Source organism: Accipiter gentilis, chromosome 11 (genome assembly GCF_929443795.1).
Source record: "Accipiter gentilis chromosome 11, bAccGen1.1, whole genome shotgun sequence".
NCBI lineage: Eukaryota > Metazoa > Chordata > Aves > Accipitriformes > Accipitridae > Astur > Astur gentilis.
In genome coordinates, this window is record NC_064890.1 from 26,231,304 (window position 1) to 26,249,828 (window position 18,525).

General features: G+C 42.0%; 1 protein-coding gene across 3 annotated transcripts in view; it reads right to left on the reverse strand.

Moving 5' to 3' along the window:
* CPED1 (cadherin like and PC-esterase domain containing 1) overlaps positions 1-18,525 on the reverse strand; it is a 167,785-nt gene that overhangs the window by 98,781 nt on the left and 50,479 nt on the right. For all 3 annotated transcript variants that reach the window (XM_049814410.1, XM_049814412.1, XM_049814411.1), the window contains 2 exons: positions 7,520-7,676; positions 5,860-6,028 (listed from right to left, as the gene is read on the reverse strand). In XM_049814410.1, the coding sequence (XP_049670367.1) occupies positions 5,860-6,028; positions 7,520-7,676 (326 nt within the window). The remainder of the gene's footprint in view (positions 1-5,859; positions 6,029-7,519; positions 7,677-18,525) is intronic.

The window sequence follows — 18,525 nt, forward strand, 5'->3', positions numbered from 1 at the left end:
AATTCAATCAATATCTGATAACTTTCAGCATAGGCCCTGTACTCTCAGTTAATTTTTGTACATTCATTCTTCTTACTGGATCTATATTTGGTGAAATTTCTTCACCAAGTCCAAATACTTTTGGGTATAAGTAGTCATTCATAGATACAAAAATACTGTTCTACACACATACAAGAATCTCTTTGGCGATACGTATAGAGGTATCTAAATATCTAAGATATCTGCAAGAATACAGACTGATTCCACATAGAAGGCCAGAAAAAAAATATTCTGCAATGAAGCTATTTCCTATATTGCCTGCTAGCACAGGCAGACCTCTCCACTGATCACAGAATATAGAAAAAGCCATAAGACATGTAACGGAAGAAAAATGTACCCGTAATCAGAACAATGGCTCCAGAATACATCACAGAGAAAACAGTACAGTAATTTATCATGAGTTTATAGTGCTAGATTTAGGTAGGTCTGTTTATTCCACCCCTGATTTATTGTTATGATGTGCCATTTCTCTGCAGCTCTAACGTGGCACTTGATGAAGGGGGAACCACAGTATTATTCAGCTATTTTATACAGTAAATTTCCCACTTACATATTTTTTTTCTTTACATAAGATTATTTTAAAGAGATGTTATTTAATAGTTCAGGACCAAAAACCCCCTTGTCCCTTAATGCTTCTATAACTTATTTACATGGAGGAGAAAAGGCCATCAGAGAAAGGTTTCCTCTAAAGACCCTTGCTCTTAAGACTAAGTCCAAAGACAAAAAGCCACTCACTAGTTTCGGCAACCACTAAGTTAGGTCCTTTGACTGAGACTGAACTAAAGAATGGTTTCCCAACCCAGCATCAACTTCTTAGTGGAAAAGTAAAGGTTATTTACTAACAGCATTTCCCAGCTCTCTGTAAGAAGCAAAAGTGGATCAGCTTGACCTAGGGAAGCTGGAAAGCAAAACAGGAAAGATGAGAAGAAGAATCAGGATAATGGGAGGTAGGTCTGGGAAAGTTGGGAGCCACGGAGGGGCGTGCTTACAGAGCTGCCTGGATTGAACAGCCAGAGCAAGAGGATCTGTAGACCAGGCGAAAAGCAGAGAGCTAAGGGCCTGGATAACAGTGTAAAGACTTACTTGTGACATATCCACATGTTATAAAGAATAATCAATCTAAGAGCTTTTAGTAGCTAAACTGGGATGTTCATAATGAGAAGAGCAGAAAAGAACTCCAGGAAGAATTTTAACTTTATTTATGCACTGCATGACAGATTGGCACAGATGTGGAGAAGGTAAAGAAGGAAGGATTGCTTGCTCTTTCTCTTAAGACAAGAATTAGGACTATGAAAATAAGTAATCAGGTAGAAGTTTTAAAGCAAACAAATATTCTTTCTCAGGCAACACATAAATAATCTATAGAGTCTCATTGCTGCAAGATGTTGGGAACACCAAAACCATTAATGGATTAAAAAAAAATCTAGTAGAGAATCGCATGGCATAAAAGTCCACTGGAGCTTATTAAACATAAAGATATATATTCCACTTCCAGTTTTGTGTTTCTAACCTTGCAGCTTACCAGAAATAGTTATAGTCTGCCTAGGGATGAGTACCACTTTATGCTTGTCCTGTTACACAGTTTCATGATGCTTTCTTGCCTGGTTATTGCCAGAACAGAATGTCAGACCAAGCATGTCTTTGATCTCACCCAGTCCAGACAGACTTTCATTCTTATATCAGTGAAAAGAGAAATGATAAGGCTCTAGAAACCATGAGGACAGAAAACAGAGATGACATTTATGTTATGCTCAGTCTCCCAGGAAGAGGAGCATTATAGCATTTGATTCTCTACACAGGCTACTTGCAAGAACAGTGAAACGTATATGCTAAGTTCTTACAGATCTAATGAACAAATTTCATTTTATTTCCAAATAACCCTGAATCTAATTGATTAAGAGTCGATGGTCACTTTCTTTTATATTTGGTCCTGCTAGGTAACAGGGCAAGAATATGGAATTAAAAAATAAAACAAAAAGAAAAAATCCTGAGCCTTTCTGCTGTTTCTAAGTATTTTGCACTTTATCTACGTGTATGTTTGCAGTCTACCTCACATTAAATATCTGTCGCTATTACTTGAGGTAGTATCAAAACTGGCCACTTGAGGGCAATACTGCAACCTAATTTAAACAGTGTTCGGCTCTAAGCCAGACCTCCACGTCGTATTAAAAGGTGTATTTCCTGGGTAGGCGAGAGTCCAGTTTTATTTGCATACATGTTAAATATTTCTCTTTACTCAAGTTTCCAAATGCTTAATACCTAGAGACAGAGTTTCAGGGATAGTTGTAGTGACTTACACCACAGCAATCTTAACAGCAAACTGCTCTAATAAATTATGTTTACTTCACTGCACAACTGGAAAATCACTTAAGAGCATAGTTTCAGCTGAGGGAGGGTATTAAGGCTTATGCAAGAACGCCAGTCAAGGAATTCAAATCCAGGAGGCACCCGACTGTCTATTTTGGATGAGCAAAGGGATGGTGAGCCAGAGCTTGGGCTGCAGGAAGCTGCCAACAGCACCAAAGAGCCTTTCCAGGTGATGCAGGACATAGCACCACTACAGTCTATGAAAGTGCATCTCTTCGTTAAAAACTGGGGCCAGGTTGGGAAAGGTTAATGGCAGGGCAAAGGAAGCACTTCACAGTGTGTTAAACCTTGAGATAATTAATCATAAATGACTGTTTCGCACACCAGCCTCTGTAAAACAGAAATTTATTCAGGGGTCAGCCTTCTGCTCAATACACATGCATAATGTCCATTAACACTAAGGGAATTATTGCATACATTGACAGAGACCCATCCCTTAATTGGTACCATATGCAAAATAGAAAGCTTCTATTTTATTATTAATTTTTCAACGCACAGATGGTCTAAATAAGGGGTTTCCAAATTTCCTCAGGGAAATAAGGCTATTACGCAAGTCTCATATCAAAATATTTGTGTGGCAGAAAGCCATTCTTTCCCCTGCATCTCCACAACCAGGGCCCAAATCTAGCGTCGCAATTTTGCACCCCCCTTGACTACACACAAAATCCATGCCAGCTCAGGATTTACCTTCTTTTGCTTTCTGAACTGAGATACTAAAATATGTATAATCCAGAGAAAACCTGGCAGCTGGTGAGCAAAACACACTTGAACTCTTCCTGAACTGCCACTTGGCCAATGATTATTCAAGGAGTCATTCTGAAGCCTTGCCACTGTGATTAGGATAAGTAAATATGAGTTTTAAAATAGTTTACTAACAAAGAAGCAGTGGGGAATGCAGTATTTAATTCATTAAATCCTGTTTTTTCTTTACACAGTTTCTCTTAATCATTTGATATTACCTGGTACCCCATCTCCAGCCTTTTTAAAAAGCTCTCCTTCATATAACCACGTTCTGGCTACTTCTAGCAACCATAAAGTGTTGTTGTCCATAGGGGATCAAATTTTGAACTTAACATGCTGAGTTTCTGATAGTAATGTTGTAACCAAGTTAACCACAATTGTGGATGAATTTCTCATCTATAATAGTTCAATTATACTGGTATGGGAAAATTTGCTGACCAGAGGCCTATACACACTGAAGAGGTCTCTAAATTATTCTGCAGCATTACTGAAAGCAGCACATCTATGATGGCAATGCAGCAGATTAAAATTATTCTCATCTGTTCATTTAAAAAAAAATAATTCCACCAGCTGCTCTTGGGGAAAAACATTATCAAACACTAGCGTATTTTTCCAGGTTGGACCTTCACAATGTAACAAGCAATTTTCCTTCCTACACAATAGACTTAGCAGAAACTGAAGGCTTAGGAGCCTTCTGGACCAGGTTCCTTGGCTGGTACAAACTCCCATAGCTCCACTGGCTACGTTGGGAAAGGAGATCACTCTGCTGGCATTGTATATCCCACTAGCAACAAAAGCGATGGCTCCATGTTTGCGAGAAACTTGATGTAATCTTATCCCAAAGGATATCAACAGTTGAATTCAAGCCTTCTCCCAAGTCTTGTTTTCTGACTGATGATCTCCTGCCTGATGCCTCTGCACCAAGCACAGAAGCCTCTTTATGATTTTCCCAGTAGTGTTTTCTGGCCACTCCATGATATTCCCAGTGTCTCACTTCTCCCGTAGACTCCCTGACTCCTCCCAGGTTCTTTATAGGGCACACTGTTTATGCTGAGAGACAGTCTTATACACCCTACTTTCCATCATTCTCTTAATTTGCATTTCAATCTATACATCACTACAAATGTGCTTTCTGTGGTTCCTATTTTTTGTTTATTTCTTGCCATTTTGACAAGTCTGCCTAAAGCTGTGGAAGATATAACACCACAGCAACAGTAACCAGATTGGAACTACTGTAGATGTGCTGCTGCTTCTATCTATCATTTTTATTGCTTCTTCAGCTGCCAAAGTGCTCTGTAAATGGTGGCCAGCACCCTGTTCAGCAGACTTCCCTCAGTGGGAATTATTTTACAGAGCCATATCACAATTACTAACGACTACTAGCCTTTAAAGTAGTCCCTACTTCAGCTGCGATAGTGATGCTGCTAGGCATTGTGCTATTTTAATAAACATAAAACAATACTGAACCTCAAGGTTTGAAAGTGAGTGAACGTTAGTCATCCTAAATGTAAACAGAGGAAAATAAATGTAAAAATAATATATCTCCATGGGCTTCCATAGCTTCCAAGGGGGGAAAGAAAGAGAAGTAGGTTCATCTCACCTAATTTTGGAAATCTAGAATTTGGCATGTTCTCTAAGAATGTCATAGCCCACAGAAGGAAGCAGACACTTTTAGCAGAAAACTCATTTCATTCCAAAATCAGTGTCTAAATTGGGTGGAATGATTTGTTTTCTAGAAGTGTCTGTTTCTCCAATAACTAGAATCAGATAAAGAGCTTAGACTAGGCACTTAACTTTGAGAGAGCTAAAACTGTAGAACATACCAATTGGCCGGCATCATCAATAGTCCTGACAGCGACACCACAACACTCAGACTGACCCAAAGCCAAGACCTGCTCCTACCCCAAGAGGGCTACATGGGCAAAGTGGACCAATCCTCAGATGGCTGCAGGAGCTGATCTATGTGACCTCAAGAAATTGCTGCTATTTTTTTGACCTTATTCCTTCAAAAGGAAAGGAACAGCCACAGAACTGTAGTTCCTTCACAAAGAGCTGCCCCATTGCAAGCATAGTTCCTTGCTGAAAGAACAAAGGAATGGGAAGGCATGTTTTGGAAATCCATAGGACTCCTGAGCAAACTAGAGGTGGAGAGAAGGGGATCTCTCCAGGCACTTGGAGATATCCACAGTTAATCCAATTAAGGCATCCTTCTTCATAACACCGAGACCATGGGAGGCCCACCCTCTGCATGGTATACTTCCTTCCCCTTGTTTAGAAGTGCCCTGACCCTCCTCCATTCTGTTTTACTGCACCTAAAAAAAGAAATCTGAACAAACTATTTAAAATATTTACCTTCCTTTTTTACAACACTGTCGATATCCAGGCAAAAGAGGTTACTGCATGACAGCACCCCTACTGCTGTGCTTTGGAGAAAAGTCCAATGTCGCAACTGCTGTCAAATGTCACCAGTAAAAATGGGCTCTGAGGTAAGCAAATCCCTTCATAACCCTCACTGCACAGGGCAACTCTTCCCTGCTTCATGAAGCAAACACCACTTATTCTGAGAAATGAAAGTCCTATATTAAGAGAATATTCACTGTCAGCTGTCGACTGCAAATAAAGAAGGGGTAAAAGAGAAGAAAGAGATTATCTGGTTTTCTGTCACTGTACTTTGCCTGAAAGATGGAAAAATTAGGAAGTGAAATGTTTTACCTTTACAGAAAAGTGCTGCTTCTTGGGTGGATGCCAGACAGTGGTAGTTGAATGAATGAATGCCCGCAGAGGTGTTAAGGATGTCACAAGCACATATGCTTTGATGATGACAGAAAGGTCTTGAGCTTTAAGGATGTCCTTGTGGTCTGGTGAGGCTGATGCTTGATTCCTGGAAAGTAATAAAAATACATAGCATTAATGAAGTGCTTTTGCAAAGGAGGCAAATGAGCTATAAGAAAATAGTGAAACAGTGAAATTAGCGGTAATAGGAAATTAGCCTTTTTTCCCCCTGAGTTAAGCAACAGAGTAGATGAAACCAAGCAGGCTGGAACAAAGCTTTACATCAAGTCTTTTTATTGCTTTCAGAATTTTTAAATCTTAATTTCCATACATAGAAAATAACTACGTTAGGAAGTAGTTATGTTTGAGAGTACATATGGGTAAATTGTGGGCATATTGTAATTGTTGCAAACCCAGGACATTCAGAGAGAAGGTAAAAATGTTAAAGAAATCCAAGCAGCTTAAATAACAGAAGTGCATAGTCAACGTATCCAGATTTAACACTGATTTGTAGTGAATTCAGAAAAAAAATCCTCACAACCCTATGGAAAGACTGCACTATTGTGTGCAATAGTTTCTTCAATGTAATGAATAACACAAACGTGGTACTGCATGCTTTCCCTAATGAAAGCCATAAACTATAATTCCAAATATTATGAAAGCCTATGACACCTAGGAATAACCCATAATAAATCAGCTAAACATAAAAGAATTATGCAAGCTAACTTTGTCTTGGAAGTGACACGGCTGTCTAGATACTGGCCTACAGCTCCCATAGTCCACACAAAAAGAATCAGCCATAGAAACAGGACAGAAAAAAAACAAACCCAAAGGAAAAATCTGTTATTTAAAAAGCTCATTACTTGGGGAAATCTGAGCTATACTTGGGCATGTTCACAAATGTGGTTATTATTCTGCCTGTTAAAATCTCTGAGTATTAATCTACCTCATAGCAAATGCAATGTGAAGATGACTATACCAATTACAGGTCTCTATGACTGACTACTGGTAAAAAGCACAGGCCTCTCCTCCCATTTCTGGGTAATCTTTGGCAAAATGTGGCCTTTCCAGACCTCAGTTTTGCAATTTGTTAAGAGAGTCTAATGATACCTATCTTAAAGAGACCTTTTTCCCCCTTCTGCAGAATGGTAGGTCCTCCGAGCATAAAATTTGTGAGATACCGTAACATAGGAAACAGCTCTTGGACAGCCAGTTCTCAAGTACCCTTTGGTTCTTCACTTAAGGGAGGGTCTTTGTGCAAAGGACGACATATGTGTGTCTGTGGTAGGGGCGAGGCAGGGATGGGAGCAGGACATAGCTCAGCCACAGTGAGACCTAAATATTCAGGGCTGTCTCTGGGCCTGTGTTTATCTGTCTAGGTGTTTCCATGCCCTCAACGTAAAGACTTAGCTGTTCACACACAAAACGTGCAAGCTTGGCTAGTACAGAAAAAACCATTATGCAAATATAATAGATGCAAAGCACCTAAGTGCTCCATCTGCTGTGGTCTCCTCTGTTGCTACATTCTGTATCCCTGACTCTCAGCTAACTGCATGCCAAAGCACTCGCAGTTTCTGAGGGTGGGGTATCATTAGCTTACAGCTGTGCGCTCGTGCTCTGCTTCCACCAGTACTGCAGATGGTCAGTACGTGTCTTGTCAGTGCTTTCGCTGCCCTGCGACACATTGCTTGAGACGCTGGCCCTTGACAGCCCAGGCTGGCCGGAGCACTCTGGGGTGACAACTGGGAGCTGCAGGTCTGAAAAAGTACCAAGGAGATGAGAATGAAAGTCAGCAGAGCATTGGAAGCAGCAGTCAACTCCTGCTGTTAAGGATAAAATGTGTAAAACACAATGAAGGAGCTACCAGCATCAGCTGAAAATGTAAAATAACAAAAGCTGAGACTATAATCCTTTTTGGATCTGCTAACAGAGAGCTTGACACCCACCAAGCACCCCCTTCCAGCTGCAAGCTCAGAGGCTTAGCTACAACTCCCACTTTATAGGTGAGTGCATGAGTGCTGCATACAAAATCACCACCTTCCCCCTTCTTCTAAATAGAAATCCTTTATTTCTAAATACAGAATAACAAAACTTTGTTTCTCACGTAACTCTAATTACAATTAATGGAGATAAGAAATTTATTTAACTAAGGACCAAGGGACTTTGCCACTGTAATCACACAGACAACTCAGTAAATTACCACGTATCCTTGTTTCTAGGTTCACCGTTTAAGGCTACATTTTGTAGTTACTGAAACCTATGGGAGGCTTAATTCTCCCACCAAACGCAGTGGGAGCAGGACTGATATACCAGAGTCCTCAAGATTACTGAGGCATGTAACTATTAATAGTATCAAAATATTGTGATGTGAGGTCAGTCAACAGGTGGTATGTATTTTCTGCTCTTACTGTGCTGATAAAAAGGCACAGAGCCCTTATGTTATGTCATTATTTCACGTAGGGTGGTTTTCATTAACTCCAACACACCTCACATTTCAAGTTCTTAAGTAATAGTCAGGGAAAAGTCAAGCTGTTCACATTATTACTAAACCTTATTACGTATCTTTTTAATGACATACTGCATTGCATTGTGCTAATGTTATGAATTTATTTGTATAGCTTCTCTTTTAAAGCATGCATTCTTGACTTCGGTAGGTGAACTGAAAAATAAAACTGAAGCTGTATTTCTAGAGATGAGCTGTGAGCAGCCATTCGAGGAAAAGAACGGTTCATTTTCATAGAGATCCTGTTAAAATGACATTGTGATTGTCTATGTTTATCAGCTGTTCATCAGATCAGCTCAGTTCAGCCTTCCAAGCTCAACTGGGATCTAAAATTAATCTAGTCCTTTGCCTTACATGCACCATTTAGCAGGATTAAAGGCTTTACTAATCAAAACCAGGCACTTACTAATATAGCACCTGATGTTCAGATTATACTCTCACCGGCATCTTTGTGTTGTGTTATGCATTATAACTGATTTGGACTTTCTAAGTGACTACCTGTTTGTTGATGGTACAAGACAAAACAGGCTGCTGTCTGCCTACTTAGCTGTGCAGTAGTAACAGGATTTATTTGGTTTGCATGGCAAGGTTTTGGTAGCAGAGGGGGTGGCTTCTGTGAGAAGCTACTAGGAGCTTCCCTCGTGTCTGACAGAGCCAATGCCAGCCAGCATCAAGTCAGACCTGCCACTGGCCCAGGCAGAGCCCATCAGCAATGGTGGTAGCACCTCTGGGAGAACATATTTAAGAAGCAGGGAAAAAACCTGCACAATACCAGCAGCAGCCAGAAGAGAGGAGTAAGAATATGTGGGAGAAACAGCCCTGCAGACCCCCAGGTCAGTGCAGAAGGAGGGGGAGGAGATGCTCCAGGCACCGGAGCAGAGATTCCCCTGCAGCCCATGGGGAAGCCCCTGGTGAGGCAGGCTGTCCCCCTGCAGCCCAGGGAGGTCCACGGGGGAGCAGATATCCACGCTGCAACCCATGGAGGACACCACACCGAAGCAAGTGGATGTGCCTGAAGGAGGCTGTGACCCTGCGGGAAGCCCACGCTGGAGCAGGTTTGCTGTCAGGAGTTGTGGACCCTTGGGGGACCCATGCTGGAGCAGTCTGATCCTGAAGGACTGCAGCCCGCGGAAAGGACCCACACTGGAGCAGTTCATGAAGAACTATCTCCCATGGGAGGGACCCCATGCTGGAGCAGGGGAAGAGTGAGGAGTCCTCCCCCTGAGGAGGAAGGAGCGGCAGAGACAGCATGTGATAAACCAACCTCAACCCTCATCCCCTGTGCCACTGAGGGGGAAGAAGTAGAGAAAACTGGGAGTAAAGTCAAGCCCAGAAGGAAGGGAGGGGTGGGCAGAAGGTGTTTTAAGATTTGGTTTCATTTCTCATTATCCTACTCCAATTTGATTGGCAATAAATTAAACTAATTTCCCCAAGTTGAGTCTGTTTTGCTGGTGATGGTAATTGGTGAGTGATCTCCCTGTCTTTATCTCAACCCACAAGCCTTTTCTTATAGACTTTCTCCCCTGTCCAGCTGAGAAGTAGAGTGATTGAGCACCTTTGGTGGGCACCTGGCACCCAGCCAGGGTCAACCCACCACACGGGAATAAGCCAATAAACTTCCATTAAATCATTTATTTAGCCGACTTGCTTCTGAATATGTACAAGGAACAGATCTGCTAAATTAAGTGCTATTTTTTCCATATCTTCCTTATAAAGGCACAACAGCATTTCACTATGGAAATTTCCACCCTATAAAGAGACTGGCATGTCACCATGGCAATTCACAATGGTCCCACAGCAACTACTCCTATGCATTGTTTCAGTTACCTAACTGAAGTACCTATATCAGCAAAACAGTATTCTTAGGCTTTGTCTTTAGGCAATGGAGAGAGCGCAAGACCAGTCCTTGGAGCACTAAGAGAAATACTGGCTCTGAACTGCTCTCTGAAAGGGTCTGTTTTTTCAGTGACTATGCAAGAAAACTAAGCTACTTACTTGCAGCTGCAAATAATTCCCAGAGTGTAAAGTTTGATCATACAGCTTTGGTGTTCAGGCAAAACCAGCATTATTAGAACACATAAAGGCCCTCCACAGTGCACAGATGACTTCAGAAATGTTTTTCTGATTTATCTCACATTGGTAAAAAGGCAAGACACAGCCCTCTGCTATTGCAGCTATCTATGGAGTTATGAAGCCAAGCCATAACTTGTTCCCCTGTATCTTGGTACTGTAGCACATCCATCAGGAACAGCCCAGCACCGTCAGACTCTTGAGTTCAAATCTCATGGCCTAGGTCTTCAAAAAGCGAGACACTGATCTGTTGACTGTGAGTGGGATCAAAGTCACACAAAACCCAATGAAGCCCATGACAGCAACCTAAGCTACCCCCTTGCCAATGCTGCCTAGCGGGGCAGACAAGAGAGAGACAGGCTGTCCTACCTTGATGGCTACAGCACACAGCTGAAAGGAGGCAGAACTGTGCTTCCAGACCAAGCTCCCTATAGCATGTACACTTTTTACATTAGGCCATAGCTACGTGACAACACTAACAGAACCATACAAAGGACAAGAATGACAGCTCCTCTCAGCTGATCATCTGAAAGCCAAATTATGTCAAAGGTGTGCATTTTTCAGCAATTGCTTTAGTTAAAATGACCATAACATTGAGAAAAGGGAAATGCACAAACCATCATTTTCTTATTTAAAAGAAAGCAAATATTTCACTGAAAATAAGAACAAGGCAGCAGAAAATGGCTGTTGAGCTCATTACTCAAGAGAAAGTAGAGTGACTTTTCCTTTTTAAAATATGGTTTTAATTGTGTTGCTAAGCAACAAGTAACCAATATGGTATTAACTCACAAGACAGAGTTTGAAAAGAATGAGATGAGGTTTGTACCTACGTTTACCCCCCTCAAATGAGAGTTTTAGCTGTTTTGGGGAGATAGAAAAGATTACTTTGACATTAATTCATCCGTCACTACCCAGTGGACCATTTACTGGAGCTGGATATAACAAAAAAAGTTTAAAAATGGGTAGGGACAGATAAAAAATGGAAGTGTCCTGAAATTCTCAAACTACTGGGTAGAAGATCCTTAGTATTGCCCCAAGTCATTGCAATACGCCTCAACATAAAAAAAAAATGGAAACCTGGCATCTCTTAAAGAAGAGAAAGTTAAACAAATTCAGGGTGCTGGTGATTAGCATCAAGAACTAAAAACGAGAAAATGCTTGTAAATTATTCCTCATGCTATACAGCATTCTGTTTGCACAGTGCCTTACATACCTCTGTTGGTTTTGTGTTAGCATCCACCTGGGAGTGAGCCCATCTCAGGGTGGCTGGAAGAACGAGAAGGGGAAGTGAGACTGTCACAAGGTGCTTGCTCCTTTGAGATGACACACAGTATGTAACCATCAGGCAGAGTTAACAGGGAGTGACAGTCTCTCACTTTGGAAAATCTACTCCTAGTAATCAATGAATACAATTATCATAATAATAAAGAGACATCAGTAGTGCTGAACTGCAGCACACTCAGCTGCATCAGTTCTCATGGCAACTCTTCACCTGCTCTTGCACTCAAAAGCAGCAACAGTGTTTATTAGAGCTGTAAATTTGTTAATCAACATTATCATAAATGAAAATTAGCCTGCAGTGCCTTTACTGTTTGCATTAATTGCCATGTTTTTCCATCTTGAAATCACTCTACAAGCTGTTGTTTATTAACCAGTCCTTTTGAAGTATGTAAATAACATCAACATTTTATAATAGAAGAGGTGAGGCAGGCTCAGCAGTTGATGTGTCAGGCAGCTTAGGTAACCAAGTTAGAAAGAGTCCAAGCATCCTAGTGTCATACCCAGATTACATCCCCTCTTTCAAAAATTCAAATCTTAATTTCACTAGTTTTTGTGGCAGACTCTAAAGATCAAAAGAAGAAAAAAAACCCAACAAACCACATAAACTAGAAAAGAACATTTTCCCTTTGAAAGTGGCTAGACAGTAACTGAAAGGCTACAAGACTGCTGCCTTTCCTGAGGAGCAGCTGCAGGCTTTGCCACAAGAACCTTTTGCTGGTGCCATTTGTGACAATCCAGTGTAAGGCAGAGGACCTAAGGCCAGATACCCGCTTTCACTTAAAAGAAATGCTTCACTTCCTCAAAATTCTGGCTTGAGGAAGATTTCTTACGCTGACATCTCTGAAATGGTATCATTAAAAACACTGACAAACAGCACAACTTTACCTCTCCTAGGGTGGTCTCCCTGATGCCATTTGATGGGTAAGGAAGCCACCACAAGTTCTCAGCTGAATTCACACATTAGCCCTCTAACCGCAGCAACAAGTAAAACATAGATCTAAGACATAGGAACAGCTGGGAGGCACATGCGAAAGGGAGGTATAAGATCCACCAAAGCAAGTCAACACCTCCAGATCAAAAAATGAAGTACCTCTTTGTCACATGAACTGGAGGTAGATATTGTTCTGTCAACTGCAATCTCTCAAAGTACCACAGAGGCAAACAGATCAGCTGACAGCGACAACTGGTATATCTAACATAGCAGCTACACTGACAGCTAATGAGGCCTTTCAAGTATTTTAACACAGCTATGACTTCTTGCTCCCTCTCTCCCCATCTCCAGCTCCCAAGTTATTTACTTGTCTTTGGCTCAGAGTTCTGAAGTGTAACATGAGATTCAACACGTACACAATAAAGAATAGTTGATTTAAGAGTTACAATGTGTGGCTGAGCAAAAGGTTTACCAACAGCTAGAAGTACATTTGGACAAATTAAGACTTCCTGGAGCAAAGCCAGGTCAGCGCTGACACGGCTGCAGCCATGTGGACTGCTGGTAAATGGAACACTTAGGTTAACATGAACATCTGGTGATCTGCGAAGGTAAGGAATTTAGCAGGAGAAGACCCTACTGGTTGAACTGAGTAACAGTCAATTGAAGCAAAAGGAAACAGAAGATGAATGAGGATGTGTCCTCTTCTTTATCCTTCCTTTTATATTATCCTTTGATGTTACAAGGAGGGTTATGATATGGGTTTTTTACTTTTTTTTTTTTTACTTTGTTCAAGATCAAATAGGCTATATTTTATACACTTCAAACATGGAACAAGGAATGATTGAGACTATTGTTTGTGAGAAAGAGGTCATTTTGCTTCTAAAGTGCCTATCAACTGTCAGATCTGTTAGAAACATTTCAAGAGTGCTTGAGTCACCTTGGGAGCTCCTGGTTGTTTAATGAAGCACAAAGCTAGAGATGGGACAAAACATAACTAAGGTGCTGTGCTTTGTTCTGAGCCCAGCACATTGTTCATTTCTTTCATAAAGGACATTGTAAGCTCAGTACATTTGTACTTGCAGAGTCTTCATCCAATTGCTTTTCTTTTTAGCAGGAAAAACATCACTTCAGAAAAATAAAAGTACATTAATCCTGAAAGCATACAGGAGACTTTCCATCTGCATAGAAGCCTTCCGAATTTCTTCCTGGATTTTCATAGTGATAGTCTGTCTCTAGCAGGAGCCTGAATTCTCTCACACAGAAAAAAAAAAAAGAATTATAGTCACCTCATGACATTTCTCAGCAGTTTCTGCAGCACAATATTCAGAAACAACTGAAAACAGGTCCTTTCTGTAAGCCTTGATGGTTTGCTCTCTGACAGGGCACCTCGGTGAGTTAGAAGAACTTCATATTACATCCTGTGTTGGAATTATCCATCTGCCTGACTGGTGTGGGCTGCTGGAGCACAAAGAGTTTATTTCTGATACAGGCCAGGCAAGTTGCATTGCTACAACCTGGTCCTCTTCTAGTACTTACAGCTGGGCAATTTTCCAGCCTTTGAAGGTTGAAAAGGTGTGTTAAACAGCTGCAAAGATTTCTTCACAGCAGGATATGTTTAAAAAGCTTTCATAGAGTCTTAGGAAGACTTCCGAGCACCCCCAGGACTAGGGGATTTTTGATCAAAATAAAGCCTACTATCTTTACAGTACCTTTTGCTCAGTCATGTATACCAACCTGCTCTAAGCTGCATAACCATGAAAGTAATGAGCATTAAAAGTGCATTTTTTTCATTTTTCAGTGTTGATTTTGGAGGATGGATGATTTCAGTTGAACTACTGCCACTACATGCCTTGAGGTCATTGCAGGCTTGTCACAGAAAGCAGGCCTATTCCATTTAATTGCCTCCTGCTATCCATTTGACCTATTGGATGAAAAGACTCTGAAACAAAGATTAATACTCTCCTATGGCTTACACATTATGCCTTGGGGTTGCTAAAGAAAGAGAGAGAACCTTTAACACTCAGTTTTATAACCTATGCATTTAGAAAAGGGTGGCTGTGAAACCCAAAGCAGATATTGAGTATTTGAAGGAAGCTAGAAAGACTAGGGGCAGACATGGCCCCCAGTGAAGTCCTGGCAAAACTTCGATTGAGTCCATAGGAGTATGATTTCTTGCTTGATACTTAACTCTCCTGCGATGGTTTTGACATGTTATAAGCTTCATTTGCGATGTGCACATTGCTGCAGCTTCAATATCCCACCCACTACTGACTATTGATCTAGCTGTCCTTAAAAGGTTTTCATGTTCAAAAAAAATGCAGTGATCCCTCCCTCTGTAATACAGTTAATCTCAAAGCAACCCACCCTGAGTATTCAGAATGGAGAAATTTCAAACTACTAGTCATTCCTGGAAATTTAAACTATCTAAAATACATTTAGTATAAAAAAAAGTTTATAGTAAAGCAGATCTAGAGGGAAAGGAATTTAAACTGTGTGTTGGAATGCAGTGAAATTCATGCTAGAAAACACCTGTGAAGTTTCAGAGTTAAAAAGACAAAATGGTGACAGTACATCATTTTAAAATGTATGTGTTGTTTATTTTCCCCTTTAAAAACATCAGTTAATACAGCTTCAGTTTAGAGTAATCATTTACCATTTTTTTTGCTTCTCTGTTTCAGCAGGTGCTTGGAGAACACTACTTACTAAATACAGTGTTAGCTTCTTCATTCATAAAGCATCCTCACAATTAAAAGGTAAGGGTTTTTTCTTCAATATTTGCCAGAAGAGCTGCTGCTTCTGTCTGTACCCTTCATACTAGAACATAAATTTACAGATAAGCTATAAAAGTCTGGAAAAAGAAACTCAGTGGAAATGCTGGCTTTTACATGATTAGAGCCACAGCTACAACCCTGTACTAGTAACAGGGTAGAATATAGAATAGTATAGACCAAGTAATTAAATTTCATCTAGCTGCTTTACTTCTTTTCAGTCTTCTGGTATTTGCTGTTATTACAGAAGAACATTTTTTGTCCTAGCTGAGATCTGACTCTGCTGCAAAACAAAGAAAACCCTGCCCCATGTAGTTCATAATAAAAATTAACTCAAAAGAATAGGATGCTGATTTTATTAGCCATTCTTGAGGCTCTTAGCCACTTCAGTAGCAGAAAGGTAATAGGCACAAAACCGATCACAACTTGCATGCAGACATTTATAAGGGCCAGATGGCAAAAGAAATGCATCCCCCTATAAAGAAGCATGTTCCTGTCACAGACATGTTGAATTATTACAACAGAAAATACATTTAATCCATAATTTCTCTCTTACATAGGTGGTCCCAATGGGCCTTGCTTCCTCCCCTCATCTCATCACCCTTCCGGCTGACTCTAGAGTAACCCAGGGATGCTAGGCAGGGGGAGAGGAAACCTGGTGCAGGGTTAGCACCAGACAGTAAACATGTCACATAGTGAGAGCACAGTCACACAGCTGGACTATCTTGGCTCTCCCACCCAATTTCATAGGGTCACATCTATCCCAAGGCCTTCTGAGTGATTACCACTGTTGGCCAGCCCTGCAGGTGACCAGGTGAGCACGCAAGGCTGGTAGACACTCAAAGTCTCTGCACTAGTGACATTAATGAAAAGAAACACAGAAGGCAGGCATACAGCAAAAGTATTACTTTGAAAAGAATCAGTGATCTGGATGGGTAGAGAAAACAGCTATGCATGGTACAGGCTGGGCCGTGGAAGAGATGAAGGAAGACAAATGCTTATATGAAAAGACAGACTAGTCTGGATTGCTTAGTGTCGTGGTTTAAACCCAACGGGTAACAACGCACCACACAGCCGCTCGCTCCCTCACTCCCCACGCCGGCCACGGTGGGACGAGGAGGAGAAAATATAATAACGAAAAGCCTGTGGGTCAAGACAAGGACAGGGAGGGATCCTTCACCAAAAAACAGACTCATCTTGGGAAAAACCAAAATCAATTTAACTTGCCACCGATCAAATCGGAGTAGGATAACGAGAAGCAACCCCAAACCTTAGAAGACCTTCCCCCCCCGCCAGCCTCAGCCCCACTCCCGGTTCTCTCTCTCTCTCTCCCTCCGCGGCGGCGCAGGGGAACAGGGGCTGGGGGCTGGGGTCGGTTCCTCACCCCTTGTCTCTGCCGCTCCTTCCTCCTCTCCTCGGGGGGAGGACTCCTCACCCGGCCCCTGCTCCACCGTGGGGTCCCTCCCTCCCTCCCTCCCGCGGGAGACAGTCCTCCACCAACTTCTCCAAGGGGAGTCCTTCCCGCGGGCTGCAGGTGGGCACCTGCTCCCCCGCTGCCCTCCGTGGGCTGGGGGGGGACAGCCTGCCATCTTGTCTCCCCGCGGGCTGCGGGGGCATCAGCCTCCTCCTCCCCTTCCTCACTGCCCTGGTGTCTGCAGAGGGGTTCCTCTCCTCTCCCACCCCGACCCCCTCTCTGCTGCAGGTTCCCCCTCTTCGCTCCGTTCAGGTGTTACCGCCGTCGCTGGCGGGCTCGGCCTGGGCCAGAGCCGGGGCCCACTCCCAGCCGGGGAAGAACCTTCTGGCAGCTTCTCACAGCAGCCCGCCCCACCGCCTCTCCCCCGCCACCAAAAAAACCCACCACACAAACCTGAAACACTTAGGGGACAGGAAACTCAGGGAGGCAATGCTGTAAGCATTTCCACTGCTTTCCCAGGCAAAACCTGTCAAAGAGAGTGTTTGCTGTGCGTACATTAGGAGCCTTTCTTGTGCCCAAAACCAGAGCTGGGCAATCCTGCTCACATTATGGACCTTAGTCCTCTCCATCTCTCAGCTGAGAGTAGTTCCAGGAGGCAGTCAAGCCCACCTGGGCTGGGATACAAAGTATGAACACCTGAAATCTCTTTGCTAGTGATTCTTCAACCTCAGAGAGCTTCTAGGCAACAGCTGCAGCTTTTGCTGACCTGAGCAATAAATGCCAGGAGCCTTCCTTGGTCATTCAATGGCTATACCAGAACTTCTTCATGGCCCAAGTCTCGTGTAGTGAGCAGACATCAGGCACCTGATTAGAAACTAGGCAAAATGCCCTGCAAAAAGCAGGCATGAAACTAATATTCTCAGGCTGAAACACTTATTGGTGTCTTCCATGCTGAATTTTAAGGTCCATTACCATTCTTATGCCTCATCACAAACCCACTGCCACATGTGCCCATCCTCCAGCAACACCTTCTCTTACTCAATCCAGTTTATTTGCACACATCATGTATTTTTTACCTTTTTGCTCCTCTAAACTCTTCTTCTGGTCTGATTTTCCTAACTTTTTTCTTTTCCCAGCCTCTCTCCTGTCTCCTAAAAAGCAGTCATCACTGGCATGTGCATAATTTTTGCCCCCATACAGACAGAACCAATCTGAGTTTTCAGACGGACAAAAAGATTATCCACTAAAGAGACAAAGCAAAGAAACAAGCACTGACCTGATATTTTCTACAACTAATTTTCTTTCCTATGTTGATACAACAGAGGTGTGAGAAAAGGCATGCTCTCTTAAATACAAAACCTAGCAGCTTTAGAGTTGCACAACAACAGAGAACAACATTTTTTAAAAAAATAATCTTCAACCTTGTACCCACTGCTTATCAGTATCAACACTGTCATACCCACAGTAAATTCAGTGATCCTATCCTCTCAGCCTTGCTGCCTGATACTTCTTTCTACGACTTAGTGTGTCTTTAATTAGATCACATAATTCTTAGAGCAGCAACTTTGTATTTTCACTTTTACAGGAAATTGCTTTGCTCCTTGGGGGCTGACTAAATGACAAACACAGTAATAACAAA